The sequence below is a fragment of the Odocoileus virginianus genome, chromosome 30 (genome assembly GCF_023699985.2).
Source record: "Odocoileus virginianus isolate 20LAN1187 ecotype Illinois chromosome 30, Ovbor_1.2, whole genome shotgun sequence".
Lineage (NCBI taxonomy): Eukaryota > Metazoa > Chordata > Mammalia > Artiodactyla > Cervidae > Odocoileus > Odocoileus virginianus.
Window position 1 is genome coordinate 1,625,515 of NC_069703.1, and position 23,340 is coordinate 1,648,854.

Consider the following 23,340-nt stretch of genomic DNA (forward strand, 5'->3'; position numbering starts at 1 on the left):
TTTGGAATCCAAAGTCCTTTCCATTAATTTATTATAATCATCTTTTCCTATAAGTAGATACTATTCTCCTTTACCAATAAAATAAATGAATCTCCAAGGAGTTTGCAAGTAAACTCAAATAGGCCTTTAAGCCAATTAAAAATTTAGAATACAAATCTCCTAATTCTTAGCCCAAAGCCATGTCTATCACATTGCACATAATGATTACATTTACTTTCCTAGATACGGTTTTTAGAAATCTGTATAAGTGATTCAGAAAAAGAAAATGTTTGTGGTATCCATTTCACATCCCCAAACAATCTTCTCTGGAAATTCAGTCAATTATTATCATTTTACTCGAAAAAAAAGTTATTTTTCTTTTTAAGATGGTAGTCATGTGTGAAGATATGTTGGTAACAAAGACTTGTTCTCCCTTTTCATTTTCCATTCTCACTTTGTTTTCCTCCTTTTGTTTGCTTGTTTTATTTTTCCATTTTCGTTATCCATTATCTTCATTCATCCTACCTCTATTTCATCACTCCATCACAATATTGGTTTTCTTTGAGCTAGAAAGGAAGCAAAATAGATTCTACTCCATGAAAACCTGAGATATATTTCATCTATGGTTCAGACGTCTATAAACTCATCTCCAGTCAGAACAGCTGCTGTAAGGTGTAGAACAGCGAAAGCAAGAGCAGTTTCTGCTTCCTCCTTGTATGTATTGCCATGGAAAAATCTCAAACTTTGCGTACATGGTAGAATTTTTCAGCTAATCAGTATTTCAGATGAGGTTGCTGACAACTGATGCCTGTCAGACTTTGGCTGTAATGTGTACCCAGGAGAGAAAACACACGGTGAGGCACACTGTGTCTGCCAGAACTTGACTATGACAGTAAGGTGGAGAGGTACAGATTGAGATCAAGAAAGGGAACTGATATTGCAAAGTGGAAGAAAAATTACTTAACCTGATATAAGAATATTTTATGGAATGAACATTCAGTTCCTTGTTATTTATAGTATACTTAACATTTTATTTCTACAGGGGATTATTTCTCTTTTGATAATTAGAATCATAATTTTCACATTGCGTGCTAAGAAAAGAATTTACATGTAAATCTCCTTGAGTATAAAGAACTGTGTCATATTCAGCTTTAGAGCTCCAGAAACCTTGTCAGGGTCTCCAGCTGATAGGAGGCTTGTTCAATTCAGCGTAATTCCTGAATATCATCAAATCCACATTAGAAATTTAAGAATTGCTTAAAAATAATTTTTCAGTTCTCAAACTTGTTACAACACTGTTTTCTGGTTTTTAGCAATCTACATGATCAGAAACAGCCTAGGGTCTACATTTAGTTGTGATGTAAATATTTCTTTTTCTAGCCAAAGTATATACAAAATAAACGTCTTAATTATGTATATCCAAGTAAAATTATACAAAGATAATATGTACAGGACAATTTTGCATTAAATAAAACACAGCATAACTTATTTTGTGCATTAAAGTCATCATAATAGCCATTATCTGGATTATTAAAATAAAAATCAGACTTTATACAACTAATAGATATAAATTTAATTTGATATGTTGCTGTACATATCTGACATTAATCTCTTGATTAAATTATTAAAGAAATCTCTTAAAGCTATATAATTGTATAAGTTGTATGAAGCCCCAGAGCTTCATTTTACCTCATGAATTAAAAATACACCCATTGCATCCATGTTGCATATCTTAGAGACATTTTGTTTCTATAGACATTATCATACAACTGCCCATAAGATGTTATTAAAATTTAATCATGAATTCTTCCAGACTTCTAGCAGGATAATATGTTTATCATTCTTTTAATTGTTAAAATATACTTTTTTTTTCAGGACTGGTTTTTGTTTTTAGGAATCTGTCAGAAGTCCAGTTAATCCAGAAATATATGTTAAGTTTAATGGAAAGTATTCATGGTCTTATCTTATAATATGACTGAAAGACTCTGAAATAAGAGCAGGTGTTAGAAATTATCCCTTAACCACCCACACAGCCCTAGATTTTGAGAAGAGGCTCCTTTAATACTTCTTTCACAGTGCAGTGTTTGTTGCTTAAGGAAGTCCGTGGGTGGAGAAGATGTTATTATCCCTCCTACACACACCCGTTTTCTTATTTACAACATTATCTTCATATATATAAGTACTTGAAACACCAACCCCTTTCTTTTTACTACTTTCTGAAATTCTTTGGAATTTTGTCCACATTTTACTACATATTACCTTTCTATCAGACACATATATAGCTAATTATAGTTTAACCTGAATTGTTTTTTCAAGTGTGAGTCTATCCAAATGGTTATTTGGTGAATATAATATGAATATATTTGTTTAGCCTTTTCAACTAAACATTTTTGCTTGAAAACAGAGAATTCCATAAACAGCTGGTGTTTCACTCAAAACTAATAACACAAGATTATTCTTTATATTAATATTTCCTTAATAAATAAATAGATCAATAGTTAAAGATAGTTAAACCTTCTATAAAACATACAAAAACAAGTTAGCATAAATTTTATGAAACATTTAGATCCCTTTTATACTGTAAAAATGTTTCCTCAAGTGCAATAAATGATAGATACATCCTTGTGCAAATAAGTTAAACTTAATTTTTAAAAAAATCAGGTCTAACATTCAATGCTAATATTTATTTGTTTAAGAATGCAGGACAATCTAAAAAAGTAAAACCTTACGTATTTATAAAGTGTTTTGGATTTGGATTTGATTTAACCATATAATTTATGATAGTCACACATATGTGTTTTCCAAATAAAATTGTTCACTTCACTATTCAGATCAATGCACTACATTTGGGAAGTATATTAACTTTTGTTAAAAGAAATTAGATAAATAACCATTAACTATCCAAAGTGCTTGCAAAGATACCCTGATTATTAACCAAATCCATGTTATTGAGAATATATCCTGTAGAGACTGGTTAGGACAATCACTAACTAGGACTGTTGGATTAACTAATCATAGGTAATTCAATCACTTCTGGTTAATTCAAAGGGAATTGATTCTGGCTTTTCTAGATATCTTGGTAATAGGAACTCGGTCAGAATACAGAGCAAGTCCATCCTTTACATAGCAGAGGTAGCAAGTCAAATATATTTTCCATATAATCCAATCAATATGTGAACTAGAATCGTGCAGGTCACTCTGAACTATGCTTTTAGGTTCTAGTTATTAAGTTTTCTATACTTTTGTACTAAAGTTAAAAAAATACAGAAAATTAAAACCATTAGTATTTCAGAGCAAAGAACACATAGACTAGAAAAAATAAATTCAAGTAAAAACAAAACAAAACAAAAACTATTGAGTCTCTGACTAAAAACAAAACAAACAGCTAGGAGTAAATACTCATCTACCACAACTTTCAGAAAAACAGCTCTTTATAAAGAATACAGCTCAGAATTAAATGGGTTATATGCTTTTATTTTCTTTTCAAAGCAATTATGTCTTAAGAAGTTGTTTTGTTTATTTTTCCTCCAAGTTAATATAAAGCACATATAATTGAAGAGAAATTTCTTAAAAGGAGAAAAAATAAAGGAATATAGTGTGCAACTAATATATGAAATTTAAGTTATAAATGTCTTATTCATGAAATTAAAGTGATTTCCTTAAAAAAATCACCTTATACAGATCACAGGAAAAAATAATGAACTTAATATTTCAGTCTAGAATTCAACAAGGAAAAGTGAGGTTGACTTTACTGTCAATTGCATGTGCTAAATACAATGAAGGAAAAACTGGCAACTAGTATCTGATACACCCACTACACCTTATTATTGAAAACAATGATGAAATGATGTATGATATGAAGAAAAGACTCAATTAGAAAAAAGTATACCATGATGCTTTAACAAAAGGAGCAATGAAAATAATTCTGTGTTTTGCTTTTAAAGATGCCAAAAAATTAATAAGACATGTGAAGAGTGGAACAGCTGAAACAATATAATATGTTTCAAATTAAGTAGTCTACACATAAAACTAAGTAGCCAGTAAATAATGCAGAATTTTTCATAGAACTGCTCCCTTCCAAAATTGACATTTTAACAAACTGATGGATTTCTTAATAGTCTGATAGTGAACTACCTACTCAAAAAACTTTTTTCCTTTTTCTCTTTAAAGTTTGCTTGATCTTAGAAGCTCATCTTTCCAAAACTTGCAGGGAAGCTTTCTTAGGAATATTGTATTAATCAGCCAGAGGAAAAAATAATTTCTTAGAAACAGTAAGATTATCTTAATACCAAATGACTGTCTAATGTCATGTGATATGGAAATAAATTCATACTCTCATGGTACTGAATCATGACTCCTATTCAATTTCAGTCTTTATGAAAAAAAACTGTGCTCCAATATGCTGCTCTAATTTTATTCTCTGGGTGTTGCTTATTTGAACTAGTTACACCTTTGATAAATCTCTAACTTGTTGCCCAAACCAGATAAGGTAAGCAGTAAAATTTGACTTTCCTGACTCCAACACCTTCTTTCCTCATCTTTTATCAAATTCTTCACTAAAAAATAAAGTTTAATAGAAACATGCATTTAATCATTTTATATAACTTAAGCAAGGTCCTGAGAGAATGTTTATGTTTTTCTTCATTCTCTTTTCAGTATTCTTGTTGAAATTATATTTAGTTGTTTCTATTTTTTCTTGTTGTAAATAAAGATAGAATTTTGTTTGAATTTCAACTGGAAAAGTATTTGGGGAAATTTACAGTGAAGGTTCAATCCATAAGTAAAATATTATTTGGCAGTAAGTATATCATATAAAATTTTGAAAGTTTCTGCCTATCTCTTATATACTTCTTTAAACACACAACTAAATCATGAAAACATATCTTGTGTTAGTAAAAATAACTATAGATTAATCAAAGAAGTAAAGACATTATCTTATTTTCACTGGCTTAAAGTTTCTTTATCTTTTTTATTTTTCTTTAATGAACTAAAGCTCCTTCAGTTTCAAACTATTAATTTGGTAATTATGTTCCTGTTTACATAATAGCTATGTATGTATTAGTATCAATACCTTGTCATTATGTATTTAAAAAAAACAACATTTAAATGATTTTCTATGAGTATTCTGTCCTGACAAATATGCTTGGAGGCTTATTATGAAGTTCAGTTACGCAGGTTTATCTCAAAGTTAATTCAAATGCAAATGTATAAATGAATAGGAATATTAGATAGAAAAAGTTCTTAAGTATGATTCATAAATATATCAAATAATTTACATGGTATACACATTTACTCAATAAGAAGAATGATTTTGTTTTTAATTTTCCCTTTCCTAAAATGCAAAATGTGAATTCATCTTAGATATATGTAATGACAAATACATAAGTAAATATCCACAAGTAACATCCACATGTAAATCTTTCAATATATAAAAAGGCAACTCCTACCTCCATCTCCAGATCCTGATCCTGCATCTGGGAGGAAAAGAGGAAGTAATTTGTTTTAGCTTAAAAAACATATTCAAAAAATACTTATGAACTTTTAAATTAAATTCAAAATAAAATAAATTTAAAATAAATACTTTCTCCATTATATATTAATATAATTGAAAAATTACTAATATTTAATTTTAAAAACATTCATATCAATATAATTTAATATCTATAATATAGCTAATAAAATAAATTCTCTATTATTTTCAGCTTAAATTTCATGAACAATGTATTATCCAGCTTTGGAATTAATTCTCAAACTTGACTATGGAAAAATTCTCATTTTTATTTTAGTCAAGATGATTATGGTGCCATTAACAAAAAAATTAAAAACAAGATACTTATAACAATCAGTGAGATTTAGAAATTAAGTAGTCTAAGACTTGACAGCGAATACTCATAATTAAGGCTTATATTCTGGTACATTGCATTACAAAGGGAAAAAGTTTAAAGATGAATATCTTTTTATATAAGAGCTAATACATTTTCCAAATACCACAACTCTGAACGAGTCTATCTGTATCCAACAGCATCTATTCCTTTTCAAATCCAGAGAAGGGTGAGCTTCAGGTTTGCCTTTGTGATTAAAATTGGCTATATCCTGGGTGATGCTGGCAGAGAAGACAATAACCTCTCTCTGCCTTTCTTTTTCTCCAGTCCTTTCCCCTCCCTCTCACATAATTACAACTTGGGAAAGTTGTCAGTTTCTGACAACTCATTTCCCAGAAACACTCAATTTCTTAGTTGGAGTCAAACCACTGAGTCTCCATTTGCTTCTACCTGTTAAGTGGAGACATCACCTTCCTTCTGCACCCCCACTTCCTTCCATTCTAAATACATTTGGCTATGTACTTTTAATGTTAATAATGGGAAATAAGACTAACACTGGTATTCTTTGTCTGACTGGCCTTCATTTTACATTGAAATCTCAGCCAGAGTTCAAGAGCCATTATCAAATGCCATGTCTATGAATCTGTGTTTGTTGTTTTAGACCAATTAAAATAAAATAGTACTTCTACTTGTTTGCCTCAATGACACTTTATTGAAAAGCACTCATAGAAAGAGGCATGATGTATGAAAATCTATAGAAGACTGACACAGGGAAGAATGAATGCCTCGCCAATAATTCTCCTTGTCATTACGTTAGACACTAGCATTGTCGTGAAGGAGCAGCAGTTTGAATTGTCAGCCTTGGTGGATACCCAGACTAACATATTCATAAGATTTAACAGTTTATTAAATCTAAACCTCAAGTCATTAACTGCTTACATGACTAAGGAGCGAGTCTTTGGGTCAGGCTATCTTTCCCTTATAGGCAAGTTAATTGGTAAAAAAAATTTCATAATTAAAACCATTCTTGGTAAAAGTAGACTCAAATAAGGATTTAATTATTCAATTTGACTGGTTTAAGAGAACAGAGGAAAAAAGGCTGATGCATTCATCTCAATAGCAGGAAAATAGTCCTGTCAACTGAACTGAGTCCTAAATCACAAAGCAATCACTTTTGGACGGGACACTGCTTGAATGGTCAAAGTTGGTAAAGCCTACTTTTTGTATCTTTTCACAGCTAGAATTTTAATTGACTTTATTTGAATTAATTTGAAAGCTTAAGTTATAAAGTTACTTATAGAATCATCAGAAGTTAATAACAGGTTGTATTATTATAGCATTTATACATTCTACCTTTGTTTTAGTTGCATGTATATAGCTTCTTTATTCTTTCCCACTAAGAGTGTAAACATCTTTAAATCAAGAACCATGTCTTGTTCACATCCCTACACTTATATACACCTAAGAGGAAATGCATAAAAGCTTATGGACTCCAAACTCCAAACATACTCATCGGATAACATTAGGAATATTATTCAACCATTCTAAGCGTATTGGTCCTCTAATCAATGGGTAATGTCTATCCTACTGGACTACTTTGAGGATAACTGCACAATGGCACATTTAAAATGCTTATCACTGTGTCTGGAACATAATAACTAAAATTCTGAGTGAACATTTTGCCTATTCATCTATGTTTTCTATTAAACACATATAGCTGGAGAAAATTGGCAGTAGTATTTTGGCTTGTATTACCCATGTATGCTCTAAAAATTCAAGGGGCATGATTCTTAAGAACATTTGTGTTTGATTTGAGCCAAATTAAGTAGCTAGTGAAGACAGAGGAATAGACTGAAAAAAAATGGTCACTTAAGTCATGGCCTTAAGTGAAGTCAAGTGGGCCTTAGGAAACATTACTACAAACAAAGTTAGTGAAGGTGATGGAATTCCAGCTGAGCTATTTCAAATCCTAAAAGATGATGCTGTTAGAGTGCTGCACTCAATATGTCAGTAAATTTGCAAAACTCAGCAGTGGCCAGAGGACTGGAACAGGTCAGTTTTCAATCTAACCCCAAAGCAAGGCAATTCCAAAGAATGCTCAAACTACCATACAATTGCATTCATTTCACATGCTTGCAAAGTAATGCTCAAAATCCTTAAAGTTAGTCTCCAGCAGTACAAAAACCAAGAACTTCCAGATGTACATGCTGGATTTTGAAAAGTCAGAGGAACCAGAGGTCAAATTGCCAACATCTGCTGGGTCATAGAAAAGCAAGGGGATTCCAGAAAAAAAACATCTACTTCTGCTTCATAGACTAAACTGACGTCTTTGGCTACGTGGATCACAACAAACTAAAAAATTCTTCAAGAGATGGGAATACCAGACCACTTACTTGCCTCCTGCAAAACCTGTATGCAGGTCAAAAAGCAACAGCTGAAAATGGACATGGAACAATAAACTGGTTCTAAATTGGGAAAGGAGTATGTCAAAGCTGTATTTGTCACCTTGCTTATTTAACTTCTACGCAAAGTGTATCATGTGAAACGCCAGGCTAGATGACTCACAAGCTGGAACGAAGACTGCCGGGAGAAATATCAATAACCTCAGATAAACAGATGATACCACTCTAATGGCAGAAAGTGAAGAGGAACTAAAGAGCCTCTTGATGAAAGTGAAAGAGAAGAGTGAAAAAGCTGGCTTAAAACTCAACATTAAAAAAGAAAAAAAACTAGGATCATGGCACCCAGTCCCACCACTTCATGGCAAATAGATGGGGAAACAATGGAAACAGTGACAGACTTTATTTTCTTGGGCTCCAAATTCACTGCATATGGTGACTACATCCACAAAATTAAAAGACGCTTGCTCCTTGGAAGAAAAGCTATGACAAACCTAGACAGTGTATAAAAAGCAGAGACATCACTCTGCCAACAAAAGTTCATATAGTCAAAGTTATGATTTTTCCAGTAGTCATTTACAGATGTGAGAGTTGGACCATAAAGAAGGCTTAGTACCTAAGAATTGATGCTTTCAAACTGTGATGCTGGAGAGGACTCTTGAGAGTCACGTGGATAGCAAGAAGATCCAACCAGTCAATCCTAAAGGAAATCAGTCCTGAATATTCATTGGAAGGACTGATGCTAAAGCTCAAACTCCAGTACTTTGGCCACCTGATGTGAAGGGTTGACTCAGTGGAAAAGACTCTAATGCTGGGAAAGATTGAGGGCAAGGAAGAGAAGGGGATTGACAGAGGATGAGATGGTTCGATGGCATCACTGACTCAATGGACTCTGAGTCTGAGCAGACTCTGGGAGATAGTGAAGGACAGGGAAGCCTGGAGTGCTGCAGTCCATGGGGTCACAAGGAATCAGACACGACTCAGCAAGTGAACAACAACAAGTCAAGACTTCGTCATAAAATCATGATGGGGAGCTTTAACGGTTCTTTGCTACAAAATGAGTCATCTTGGCAAATCAGAGACAAGTAGCCTAATAAAGCCTTATTAATGAAAGGGAAACCTAAGAAAAGAAGCCATGTTATTGGACCTGAATCTAGACTCTTAGTCAAAACATTTCTTATAAGGCAAAAAAGGGAAAATGACAGTGAGGCTATTGAGCAGACTGCTCAATAGGAAACCATTTTCCAGACAAAAAATGATTTGTAGATTCAATGTAATGTAATAAATATAATGTTATTTTTAATACAAGTTTTAAGTTTGTATTTTTATATTTTAGTATCAATATAAATCTTCTACTGCCTTTTATTCTTAGAAATCACAACTTGCCATCTCCATTCAATGCCAAACAGCATTAAAAAATGCAAAATCTATGAAGAAAATAAGAATCTCTTTTAGATCAAAAGTCAGAACTCCAATTTATTTAGTCAGACCTGGTTAATCAAAATTACTTTAGTCCTTCCATCATTATTCAGATCAAAACTCTTTTAGATTTACAAGTCAATGGAAGATGATTCAGCAAGACCAACTTACTAATTAAATCCTGTAGAAATTTAAGTCTGTGAATAAGCTAGGGACAGGTTACTCAATTGTGATTAAATGTGGTTAAGTATTTTCATAGTATAACCAATAAATTAGGGACGAGAACTGAATAACTGAATGAATCAAAAGAATGTGATTGCATGTTCTGATAAAAACTTGGAGGTTGGCAAGTAAGCAAACAGAGATTTTGCTATCCAACACTGTTAATCAAACCATAACTCCATGACTGCTTATTATGACTACCCAGTGATCTTCATTGCCTATTGTCAGAGACAGACAGATATCCTATATGATTTTGAATGAGTAAATCCATTCCTTAGTACTCTAGTATTTGCCTACATCATTCCTGGTTCTGAGAGTCAGAGGTTCCTTTTTTTCCTATTCCATTTGTCCTAAAGTGTCATTTTTCAGTAGCTATGATGGATTGATTTTTTATAATTAGTTTGCTCCTTGTCTTTCTATTTTCCCCATGCTTACTATAAGAGTAGCATGCTGGCCCTCCTCTTTTCTTACTGAGAAAGATGGTCCAAGTGGCAATGATCTATTAGCTCCAGCAAACAAGAAAATGGTGCACCAGTCCAACTTGCCTCCCAATCATCCTTGCAGGAAGGACATCCACATTGTCAGACAAAGAATCAAATAGGAGAAAAGCTACTTAAAAACCAGAACCAAAGAGCCTACGTCATTGTTCATGAGGAAAGATACCTTTCTCTTCTGCTAATTCTTAGAAACTTTGGTAATTACCAGTGCAAATTGGAACAATATTATCAACTACTAACAATCAATAGGTCTAAGGTAATCTTTTTTAAAGAATATGAGACTGTCTCTGCTCATTTACCACTCTGCTCCAGCCATCACACACATGATCTTTAATATAATTCCATAGTGTTATCTAAGAGGGGATTTTCAATAAAACAGACCTTTCTTGACATTATTCTATTTTTTTTGAAGAAAAAATGATATATCATTTTAATGATAATAATAATATAGCATTATTATTTTTCTTAAATATGTTATATCATCAAATTCCTCTGAAATTATGACTCACAGAAAGATGCTTATTTGCCATTAGGAACAAATTTCAAGGGATACTAAAGTTTCTTTAATATATGTGATTTTAATGTCAGCCCTAACCTGAAAATTCAGCTTCGTTTTATAGCACTGGTTTATCAAGTTGGGCTTTATTCTTGTTTTTTCTCTTCTTGTTTTTATTCAGCTCTAATAACCATTGTAAGCAGAAGGAAGACCTGAAAAACTAAAGAGCACATGAAGGTGCTCTTTGTCCTTCCTTTCTTTACAGCATTCTTGGTACAGTATAACTAAAAAGTTTCATGGGACCCCAGGCTCACTAGTGGTTCTAGAAAGGACAGATGTCTTTAGAAGTCATGTTTGTCCCCAATATATTCTTCAGTGTAATCTGTTCAATGTAATGCTGCTCTACAGAATTTTGTAGAGCTGCTAAGATTAGGTACATTTTAACCTTCAAATCCAAATCTGCAATCTGCCTGTCCTCCAGAAAACAATCCTATTGTTACAAACAATCAAACAAACACAATTTACTCCTGCATAGATTACTTCATATATATTTGGCAGCTGAGCAGTCAATCTAGATTTTTAATTGTTATTCAACTGCCTGTACTTCATTAAATAATATAGGTATTAAAATCTACCAACATCCTTTTGGTAGATTTATCTTTCTTCCAGAAATAACTTGAAATGTAAAGAGACATAGAATAGGAATAATGCATGTTTGGTACAAAAGTATAAGAGGCTAGTCTAGCCAATATATAGTCAAATTATTTATCTGGATAATAATAAACAGGACATAACAGGAAAAGACATGGTTTTTGGATTCAGTATCCATTCCAAAGGTTTTCGGGAGTCATCAGGATGACATACAAACCTGTGGCGCACGATCCTTCAGACACCACCAGTATCTCACTCTGCTGTTTGCACGCGGCCTGCCGCAGATAACACTCATTCTGATAGCTCTCCCCATTGGAACCACACACAGGCACATAGTCATTGTTGCACTGGGGAGAACACAGATGTAAGCCTGTGGTTAGTACTGGAGTCTACATGCCTCTGACATCTTGAACAGAAATCATCATTTACAAAAGAGAGCACTTGTCTTCATTTTCAGTGATCCCCATTGTATCCAGCAACTCTTTGACCTTGTAAGAATATCATTCAAAGATATACAAAAGCAATGTCCAGTGAGTCAACTGGTCATCTGATTCAGATGGGGGGAAGTCAGCTTCTAAATCAGGAAAACCCAAGAAAGTGATAGGATAAGAAATAATACAAAGATATAACAACAAAAGTATCAATATTATTAACTTTTTTTTTTCTGATATATGGCCCATCTGGCTTGGTGGAAAAAATAAGAACATGTTATGACATTCTAGATATTCAAAAATAGTGTCTATCTGTTGTTGGAGCAGAAGTATATAGTTGAAATGCCAAAGAACTCAGTTACTCTTTAGTATGTTGTTCCTCTGTTGAATTTGAATCTTTACAAATTCCTAAATATTTGGATAAGACATCTGAGTTACTAATTGAAGGTTCATATATCTTTATATCATTGGATATTGACAGAGATACAGTGTAGAAACAACAGACTATGTAATACAGAAAAAAAGTCAACTACTGAACCATATGTTAACTTGATTGACTATTCAAAAGTATGAGAATTAATGTATATTTCATAAAGTGAAAAGTTCATTTTAAAACAACTTCCTTCCAAAAATGTACACATTTTATAATGGTAATCAGGCAACCTACAGGGTATACTCATTACAGCATAATCACACTGTAAGGCCTTAGAGATACTTGGCTGTGTTCTATACCTGCTAATTACACCAGCAATATGATTATCTCATGATTACTACTACTGATGGGCTACATTGTTTAATTATAACAAATGTAATGATCAAAACAATTATTTATAAATACCCATGCCAGAAATTAAGTACAGTAAGGGAAATCATGCATATACATGCATGTGAAAATGCTTTTCTGTTTTCTACTTCTTATTAAAATACTTGGATTTTTGATCTGCTAATTCATAACATATAAAGCAAACCAATGATTTAGCAAAATAGCTAGTGTTTTAATTTTTATAATAATATTTCCAAAAATCTCTCAAAAGTTAAATTCAACTCAAGGATTTTTATGCAAAAAAGCAAATTTTAAACACAGTTATAACCTGATGATAAACCTGAGGTTCATTTTCTCACTCTATTTTCTTAACATATCTGTACTTCCTTTCCCAATCAACCAGAGCTCTTACCCTTTGCCTTTATGAAATAATAGATTCAAACGATTTTTTTAAATGATATAACACAATGTTCTCTGAAACGAAAGTTTTGAGTCTGACTTTGCATCTGTTATTGAAAAACTTAAATATAATTTTTCATTAATAGTTACATAGTATTTTCCAAATAGTAAATTCAAATTGTATGACACTCATAATCACCATAACTGCTAACAAGGTAATTTAGATACCAAATTATATCTATTTAGAAATTATTTAAATATGATTAGATTGAAACATTTTAAATATGACATATTTTGAAAATCTTTATTTCTAGTTTCTAGTCTATTCATTTTAGAAGTTTCTATTCCTTTCCATAGTTACATTGTATGGCTCATGGACTCAGGCTATCTACATTATTATATTTGAAAACTATTTTGATAGGAACTTTTCACTCATGAGGATCTTTAATTCAATAGGCAACTCACTTTCCAAACATACATATACCTGAAAATTGACCCACCATAAAACTGAACATTTTTATCACTATTGAAAAAAAAAAGACAATAAAAAAATGTCAGTAAAGAGTTAAGTTTTCCAATAAACAGTACTGCAGAGACATCAAATCAATGTGAGTGGTGCTGATGTCGGAACTGTGGCCAGGGAGGCAGGTGGATGGACCAGTGTCTGATACATGGGCTGTGTTCAGGATCAGGGACAGGACAATGTAGGGAGGATTTACGAGGACCGGCTACCGAGAACACGGAAGACAGACCAGAAAGACGTGAACAGCTGGTAACACAGTCAGCAGACTTGCTGACCCTTTCAGGAGGCTGATGACAGTCACATCACTGCAAATGGCTGGGCTAGCTAGCTCCTCACTCTTGGGTCCTAGCATTCTTGTTCTGGGTTACCTTTAAATCTTCATCTTCAACCCTGGTTACAATATTTTGGGTGTAGATGATCTGGATCCACATTTTCTTCTTTGTAATCCCTAGAATTTCTCTATTTATGCTTTTCATCTACCTCTGTAGATTATTCAGATATAGTCAGTAGATGGGGAGTGAGGGGTAGGAAGTATTTATTACCTCTGTCAAGTGCTAGTATACAATGCTATATGCATCTTAAAATACGAAATAAACTGATAAAGTGCTCATATGCCACTTCTGAGGGATGGAGTAAGCCAAATGTGAACAGTGCTAAAAATGGAGCTGCCAAGCTCCATGCACAAGCCAAAAGGGAGATTTGTATGGAGTTGAAAAGAGCTTAACTGCAGATTATCAGCACGCTGTTTTTGGCCCTCAGTACCATGACTTGCACTCATTAAAATGAATAACACACGGAGGAAGTATACTCTAAATCACTAAGGCTTAGGAGTGGAAGTCTCGTCCCATGTTCTCCCATTTCTGAGTGTAGGACCTTGTGTATATCACTCAGCAATAAAATATTTAACAAGTTTATAGCTCAGTTCCCCCATTTGAAATGGTTAACTGGGGCATTTGGGAGGATTAACTGAGTCATGTTTCAAAATGCTTCGGAATATTCATTTATAAAAAGAAATGTAAATTATTTGCCTTCCATGCTATATACTTTAACTAGCAGAGTTACCATCTAACATGGACACCAAGGCATGCATGTCTAAAACTGGAAAAATAAAGGAAAACAGGCTATCCCTAAGTATAAAAACGAGCTTACTACTGCATTAAAATATGCCTAATTTTGAAAATAATTATTATTTTTTTTAAGTGGCAACCACGAATATTGCTCAGTTTCAGAGGAAAGGACAGATTCAGATGTTAGGTGACTTGCTAAAGGCCACACTGTTGGCTGGTAAGAAAGAAAAACAAGACTCAAGCCCAGATGGTTAAGCTCATAAATGTATGTGTTGTCCAAACTTCCTCTCAGGGGAAAAGTGATTCTGCTTTCCTTCAGATGTTTTAAAAATCTTAAGTTTATTTTCCAACTTTGTGTTTTTCAGTGAATGATTTTGTTCCAAAATTTCCACATTGCTTAAGAAAGCAGCAACATGTTACACCAGTGAATTCAATGACTGGATGCTCTAGAATATATGGAATTTGTTTTGCTACAAATGAAGAAAAAATTCATGTGAGAAGTTTTTCATATGATTTATTGCTTGTTTGATTAATAAGAATTTCTTTTAACTGAGATTTCAGCATCTAGGAGCTATGTATAACTTATATTTTATATGTTGTCGGCACCTTCCCCAGTCTGGCATGTAGAAGGTGCTCCACAGATGTTAAGTGAATTCTGTTATATTCCCACTTGTCAAAGGCTTAGGGATAATGGTTTAGGATATGGTGTGTTTCTCTTCCAAAAAAGCAAGAGATAAAAAAACCTGCATATATCCCAATCCTTTGATCATTCCATAGGTAACTTTTACTTCTCTGTGACTACATTTTTCCACATGGAAATTTTTTATGATTTTAAATGAGTGGGCAGGCCTGTGATTATGGTGACTCATATGACTTCTGACGCTAGGTCATTAAAGGATGTAGCCTCTGCCTTTATCTTTCTCTCACTCTCTGGATGCTCGCTTGCCCTTTAAACCCAGCCACTGTGCTATGAGGAAGCCCAAACTAGTCCAAACAGAGAGATCTACATGGAGAAGGACCAAAGTCCCCAGTTGACAGTCCAGTATATGAGTGAATCCTGAGACAGTACAGAACCAAGCCTCTGAGTTCCCTCCCCGAACTCAGCTAATGCCAAGAGAAGCAGAGATAAGACGCTTCCATTAAGCCCTGTTCAACTGCAGATTCATGAGCAAAATAAATGTTCATTGTTTTGAGCCACTAAGTTCTGGGCAATTTGTTCTACAATTCTAGTTACTGGAACTATTGTAGATCTAGAGCGTGGCTTATTCAGTGAAAACAATCAAATTAAATGATATTTGTAAAACATAAGGCTTCACCATATTTTTAAATTATAAAGTGATCATTGACCATTACATATTAATTGATATGATCAGTGCTATCTATGAATAGATGCATCTGTGACTTCTTTTCTTCCTCTCTTCCTTCTTTTATCCATTCATTCAGCTAGCCAGCCATTTGTCCATCCACTGTCTCTAAATTTTCATCCCATGGTTATTTACCAGAATGACCAGGATACCATTTGGTATGCAGAGAGCAAGGTAAGGTGCATGAAATTGCAGGCTATTTATGGAACTTGTATCATCACCTAAGAATTAGTTGCACTATTTTTGATATCAAGTTGTGTATAATAAATTGGCGCTTTTGTTGTTATTATTAATGTTTTTATTTGCATGTGGGCTTCCCAAGTGGCTCAGCACTAAAGAATATGCCTGCCAATGTAGGAGACGGAGGTTCGATCCCCGGGTCAGGAAGATCCTCTGGAGAAGAAAATGGAAACCCACTCCAGGATTGTTGCCTGGAAAATCTCATGCACAGTGACTAAACAACAACAACATAATGTCCTAGAAAAAATTAGATTTGGTGTCAAAGGACCTAGATTCTTGCTGTAGGATCACCACTTAGTTGTAAGTTATTTATATTTATGAGCCTTAATCTCCTCATCTGTAAAAGGAGGAGAAAATAATTACCTCACTCAGATATGAGAAATAAGTGAGAAAACATGTTTGAATTGTAGAATATGATTATTAAAAATCACCTAAGAGAGGTGAAGATAAATATTTGTTCACCTTAATGTTCCAATAGTAATTCAAACTGGAAAACATCAATTACACACACATATACCCAATACTCTTTGAAGTTTATCTCTCAGCCAGAAACCATAGTTTTCACACCATTTTGAATAGAAGAATTTGGACTTGTATCTGAAATCAGGAGAAAGAGAGTAGATGACTTAAGCTGATTTAGAACAGTATATAGGAAAATGGATTTTTCAGGACATCAGCCTTTTCATCAGACTGAGCAAAATAGAAAAAAATTCTCAAATCCATTTGAAAGTATTGGAAACACTGAGTCAAGATACTCCTAGCTTAAAATATCTTATCTATTTTTCTTTGCACAACTTGTACATTTTCTTTGATCTTGAACTTAATTCAGCCACTCTATATTCCTGGTACGTGCAGAGTCTAAATTTTCCACTAGGGAAATGTTTATTTTCACCTGACAGACTGACAGCTATTGCAAAGCACAAACTAGTAGCAGCAATAATCTAGTAGTAAATTTAAAATGCTACAGGCATTAGGAAAAGAAAATTTACATTTTAGTTTCTTATGCGAACTTGCATTCACTCCCCCAGCCCTGTCCCCGGCAATCTATCCCACTTAACGATTATCTAAATTAATGACAAATGTAACTGGCTAACCAAATGCATAAAAAACAAATATCTTTGTTGATTAAAGTTTTACTAAAACCCTTTGTGCAACCTGAAAACTGAATGCAATTTCTCTAGAAAGAAAATTATACATTTTCTCTTAATAGCATGCATCCATTTTTAATTTTATGAATTCCTTTTTTTTTTCCTCTTGGTGAAATCTTGTTATAATTATGGGTTTCCATTTGAGGAACATTCTTCTTGGTTCATTTTATATCATTCATGGGTTCACATCTTATGTCTACCCTTGGTTACGAGAATAAGATATATTTCTGGGAATTACAAACTAAAAAGAAAAAAACTGACAAAATCCTGTGGGCTTTTAATTAATAACTTATCCAACTTATTTTCCTCTCAGTTAACGCTTGGGGAAAGTATGACTTGCAGGTTCTTATGCTCCATCTCTCTCAAGCAGTTCACTGAAAGAACATAATTAAATTGTTCAGTATGGCTGGAGACCTTAGAAATTGGTATGCATGAATATCAAATATGCATGAATGTTTCCAATACTCTCGTATGGTTTAAAGACTATAGTATGTATGGGCACAGCAATACGTACCTACCAGGTGGTGGGGCACTGTACAAGTATCAGCTGTTTATTAATTTTCTTGGAAAGAAAAAAATAATGTCCGAGAAGTTTTTAGCTTATTTATAAGCCATTCAAACCATATGTAAATGTGAATTCCCTTCTATCACTGGGAGGTGACGTTAATCTAAAATATTTTAATTTCATCAACAATTCTAAATACTACATATAGTTGGCCCTCCAAATCTGGGGCTTCTACATCCACAGATTCAACCAACTTCAGATTGAAAATATTTGAGAAAAAAAATTCCAGAGAGTTCTAAACAGCAAAACTTGAATATGCCACTTACCAGCAACTAATTTGTATTTACTTTGTATTTACAAAGTTTAGATTGCCTATATATTATATAATAAATAATCTAGAGATGACAAAGTGTACATAAGGATGTGCATAGGTTATATATAAATTCTACATAATTTTATATAAGGGACTTGAGCATCCTTGGATTTTGGTACTTGTGGTGGTGGATACTGAGTGACCTATGGATACTGAGTAACCATTGCACTGTGACATATTTTAGACTTGAAGCTGAGTTCTAATATTTTATTTGTTTTATATCCTTTTTGATTTTTTTTCAAGTTTTGCTTACAATCTTGGAAAAGTTTTTGTTATTTCCAATATATACTTTCCTTAATGGGAATATTTTCTGATTGAAACTTATCTTAGATTTCATGTGTATTTTAAAAAGTAATTCAATAACACTTTAAGATATCAGTAAGCATCTATAATACTTGAGTTATAAAAAACATACTGAAAGAAAAGTTTTAACATTCACATGGTAGAAAGCATTTGTTGGATGACGACTATAATAATGACATTGAGCTCTCTTTTTAAAAAATACTGATAATCTAGTTTTGATAACATCACTGGGCAATCTCTCTTTTAATTTTTATTTATGTTTTTAACATTAGGCAAAGCACATTTTCCTCAGGTTTATGAAATGATTTTTGTTTATTTGCATTCTTTCAGATTCCTAGGAATTGTAATTGAATGTGGTATCCATGAAAAGTTGACAAGTACTAAGTGTCATGATTTCCAAACTAGCACAGTAGTTTTGAAGTCACATTGATAAGGAGTTCATTTAAAAACTCAACTAGATTGCCAAAATAATAAAATCCAATACCATTAAAACAGAGCAATATGATCCAAAGAAGATAGCTTTGATCAACAGAACAAAAGTATAAATCCACATTTCTAATCCAACAACAATTTTGGCTATTATGTTGACTTACAGTATGCATGTTAGAAGGGACACAGAAACCTACTTTTCTGTTGATACACCAAAAGGACAATCCGAAGCTTTCTACCCCCAGTGGCATTTATAACTATGGCACATATATGGCACATATATATATATGGCACATATATCCAAAAAGCTGTGTCTTTTTGACATCAGTTGGCTCTCTTGCCAGTACTTTTGTTTGATGCCAGCTTTCCTCTTAGCTTGCATAGCTATAAATTGCCAAGTGATGGGCTGTAAAAGAAGATCTCTGTTTTGCAGTCTCATTAGTAAATTAGAAGATGCAAATATCAGATTTCTTACCTTGAACTGACAGACGCATGTCACAGTGTCTCCAATTCTTAAACATTCCCCATCAAATTTACAGGTGTTAGTGTCACAGAGGAAGAGATCATTTTCTCTGTCATCATAACCTCAAATTTAAAGAGAACATGCCAGTCATTAAATGTTACAGACTTCAACAACAATAACAAAAGAAATATCTTGAAGCTTTAAAAGAATTGCCCTAAATTTCAATTCCAACAACCACAGCTGTACTACAAGGTCATTCTTTACTGATAACCTAAAAAAAATTCTAGTTAAGTGATTAATACTAGTTTCTCTTTCACAATTCTTTTCTAGTCAGTTGTCTTTGAATATTCTTTTTTTTTTTTGATGATGCTATTTTATTTTAGTTTGGGTTAATACTGGTAGTGGTAAGTGAATATTTAACATTGCTTCGTAGTTTCATTATTTTTTCTCTTTAAGTAGACTATAGTTTATGACCCGCAAACTTCACATTTTAGAAAAGAGTTGGCGATGGTTCTCAGAATGTCCTTTCATTATTCCTCCATTTTTAATCATTCTTTTGCTTTAAGACCTGCAACAACCCCTTATTTGGAATTTCTCCAGACAAAGAGGAAACAAAGCTCCAATAATAAAGATAAACAGGCACAGTGCTTTTTCTGATGGTCTGTCTGACTCAAACGAAGATTGATCACCTCCAAGTTATCAGGGGTAGAGGGGATACCAGGTTCTTGACAATCTGCCTGGAAAACCAGTTTATTTTCTTTAGTTTCTCCAAATTCCTGTTAGGTATCTGGTAATAATGAATTTCTTAACTGTCATCCTCAATTTCATATTTAAGTTAGTTATTTCCTAAAACAGTACTATAGTTAGGGATGAAGCAAACTAGTCATGTTGTGTTACAAATCTATCAACATTTCAAATAATTGATTTGACAGGTTGCTTAATATTCCTACAATAAAGCACCTAAAAAGTGATTAGGTACCTGCAAAGTGGGACTTAGTCTTTCCAAAATAACATAGATGCATGCATAAGCCATGAGTAAGTTAAAGAAAACACATTTAGCTTTATGAAAATGCCAAATTTAGAAATTCCCCAAAACAGAACAAAGGCAATATATGGACCCAAATCTAACAGGGTTACAAATTTCAACTCTTCTTTAAAAAGCACAAGCCACATGATGTATAATAATTTTCCTCGTGGAATTTACATCAGTCAGTACCCAGCATGGCATATTCTTTTATCCCATGAGTTACAGTTGGTCATTCTCTCTTTTCCAAAGTTACACACACTTCAGCTCGCATGCATCCCTAAAAGCCACTTTATTCAGAGCTAGATTCAACTTCGGCAGAATTATATATACAGGAGATGAAAAATTACATACACACTGGCTAAAACTAGAACAGACCAGACCTAGGGGACAATACCCAGGCATGCTAATGGAGTTTAAAATGCCCAAAACACCACAATCGCTCCGGTAGTTATGGGCTGTCAAGCTGAAAGGCGAAGACAGTGCAGCAACTCCTATCCTCGGCCCCTATTTAATTAGGAGACTTTAGCAGAACCAAGCTTGCCAAGCTCTCGCATTCAGACTCTGAAGGGACCCAAGCAAGAAAGAAAAGCGCCTGATGCACTCCAAGGAAGCCTGCCCAGAAATGGAGGAGCCGGCGCCCACTCGGGTCGGTTCCGCCCTCCGCCCGCCTAGGCGTGAGCCTGCCGGGCCTCGGTCATACCCACCCCGGCCTGGGAGACGGACGAAAGATTCTTGTCTCAACTTCCTTCGACCATTTAGGAGCTAGGAGAGGCAAGAGGGAGGCATCTCGGTGAAGCAAAAAGAACGTCTTTTGCAGCCAAGTAGAGAAGGAGATGTATATGCGAGTGGGGGAGGGGGTAGAGGGGCTGAGAGAAACTGAATATCTTGGAAATCCAAGCTCCTCTAGAATGTGTGACCCGGTCTTGAATGCCAGACAAGTGCACTCTCATGGTACTTTTGCTAGCAATCAATGTTTCCCCTGCAGTCACCGTTTGATTTATTGCTCTCTCGCTCGTTCTAGCTCATAAAGTTATTTCTCTCTGGTTTCAGCTAGACTTCTTTCTTTAACGACAGAAAAGGTTCTGATTTAGTGTTTCTTCAAGGACTGGTCCTCTTTTCAGTGAATCCACAAAACCTCCTCGTTTACTATTTCTTGAAATCTCCGCAGCTCCAATTTAAGTGCACTTTCTGTGCACCGCCACCTCAGGACCCCCGCCCCTTTCCTTGGCGGCCTGGAACAGTTCTCCTCTGGGTGGAGGTTGGTGGTCTCAAAGGTTTGGGAGCATTGGAGCAGAGGAGCTGGGGAGACGCACTTGGGTAGGTCGGTCTGTGCCGGAAACAGCGCGTTTCCTCTGCGGGGCTAAGAGGTCGGGGGCTGGGGTTTCGGACTTACCAGAGCAGTTCCAGCCGGTGGGCGTTTGGCAGTCACTTAAGGAGGTAGGGAAAGCTGCGAGCTTCACCGGGCGGGCTACGATGAGCAGCATCACCGGTAGCAGCAGCAGCCAGCAGAAGCCCTCGCAAAGTGTCCAGCTGCTGCACTGCCGCGGGGATTCCCACAGCACCATGACTAGTTCGCGCAACTCTGCAGCAGCAAACGGCTTCGGGAGAACGCAAGATCGCGGGGGTCAGGCAGCGGGCTACTGAGCATCCCGCGGTCGGCGGCAGCAAAGGCGGCGGCGGCGGCAGTGGCACCTGACGGGGAAGCAGCAGCCAAACCCGTGCATGATCTCCAGAGTTTCAGCAACATCCAGTGACCCGGCTCAGCCCCGGGAGCGAGAGGGTCGTCCACGGAAAAGCTGCGCCGGGGACGCGGGAAGCTGCTGCCATAAGCAGAGGGCTCTGGCAAGCCAGGTCAGCAAGAGGAGACCGGAGTCCAGAGAGGAGACGAGAGGAGCCCAGAGAAACTGGGTGGAGGGAGAGTCAAAGCGCCCCGCAGCCTAGCAGCCGCCTCTCGCGCTCTGCTGCCCGCATCCCTCTGGCGTTTGGGAAGCAGCAGGTCCTTAGCCCGCCCGGGATCACGTGGCAACTGGCAGTCGGGCGTTGATTGGTTGAGCGGGATGCAGGTCCCGGGAGGGAGGGGTCGGCGAGGAGGTGCTAGGAGGAGACGACGGCGGATGCCACAGATGGGCTAGCTCACCAGGCGCTGGCCCGAGTGGAGCAAGGCGGGGATGGCTCGAGCGAGAATTGCGGGCTGCAGGGCAGGCGACTCCCACACCTTTAAATACCACCTGCTGTTTCACTCTCTGCCCCAGGACGCCCCCTACCGAGCGCTGGGTCAGATCTAGCGCCCCTCTTCCGTGCGTGACCCTGGGCTGCTTGCGCCCGCCGCGGCTGGGTGGCGTCTCTCGGAGCTGGAGCTGGCGAGGGTGGAGGTGGCCGAGGAGCGGTCGCTGCAGACAGGAGAGGGGAAAGCGGGCGCCGAGGAGAGGGCGTCCTGCTGGCGCCCGGCGCTCCAGCTTACGGGAGCGCGCCGCCTGGCTGCGACGGGATACAGGCTGGGAATATCGCAGTGGAGAGCCCACGGACGTTTCTCTAGGGAGTAGCAGGAAGCAGGAAAGGGTGAGAGGCGGTGGTGTGAGAACAGCTCAGGCTGGCCTGGAAGCAGCAGCCGTTCCCACAGAAGCCTGCGAATCTAAGGCTGCTCGCCAAGCTGCCTCAACCAGCCAGCCAGGCTCTCCCCGCTCTCTCTCTCTCTACTCCCTTCCCTGGCTCCCTGAAACCCCGAGTCTACCCGAGGAGCTGGGGGTCTGAAAGCCCTCTCCCCACCACACACTCTTTTGCAGCCGGTAGCCTGTTTGTGTGGCTGCCTGGGAGGTGCGG

The 23,340-nt window shown here is 36.0% G+C and overlaps 1 protein-coding gene across 1 annotated transcript in view; it reads right to left on the reverse strand.

The window, feature by feature from the left end:
* The window catches only part of TMEFF2 (transmembrane protein with EGF like and two follistatin like domains 2), a 271,758-nt gene extending 249,032 nt beyond the window's left edge, over positions 1-22,726 (reverse strand). The window contains exons 1-4 of the mRNA XM_070458470.1: positions 21,914-22,726; positions 19,506-19,615; positions 11,703-11,832; positions 5,427-5,453 (exon numbers count right to left, since the gene is read on the reverse strand). Coding sequence (XP_070314571.1) covers positions 5,427-5,453; positions 11,703-11,832; positions 19,506-19,615; positions 21,914-22,085 — 439 coding nt within the window. The 5' untranslated portion in view covers positions 22,086-22,726. The remainder of the gene's footprint in view (positions 1-5,426; positions 5,454-11,702; positions 11,833-19,505; positions 19,616-21,913) is intronic.
* Between the last annotated feature and the right edge of the window lie 614 nt (positions 22,727-23,340).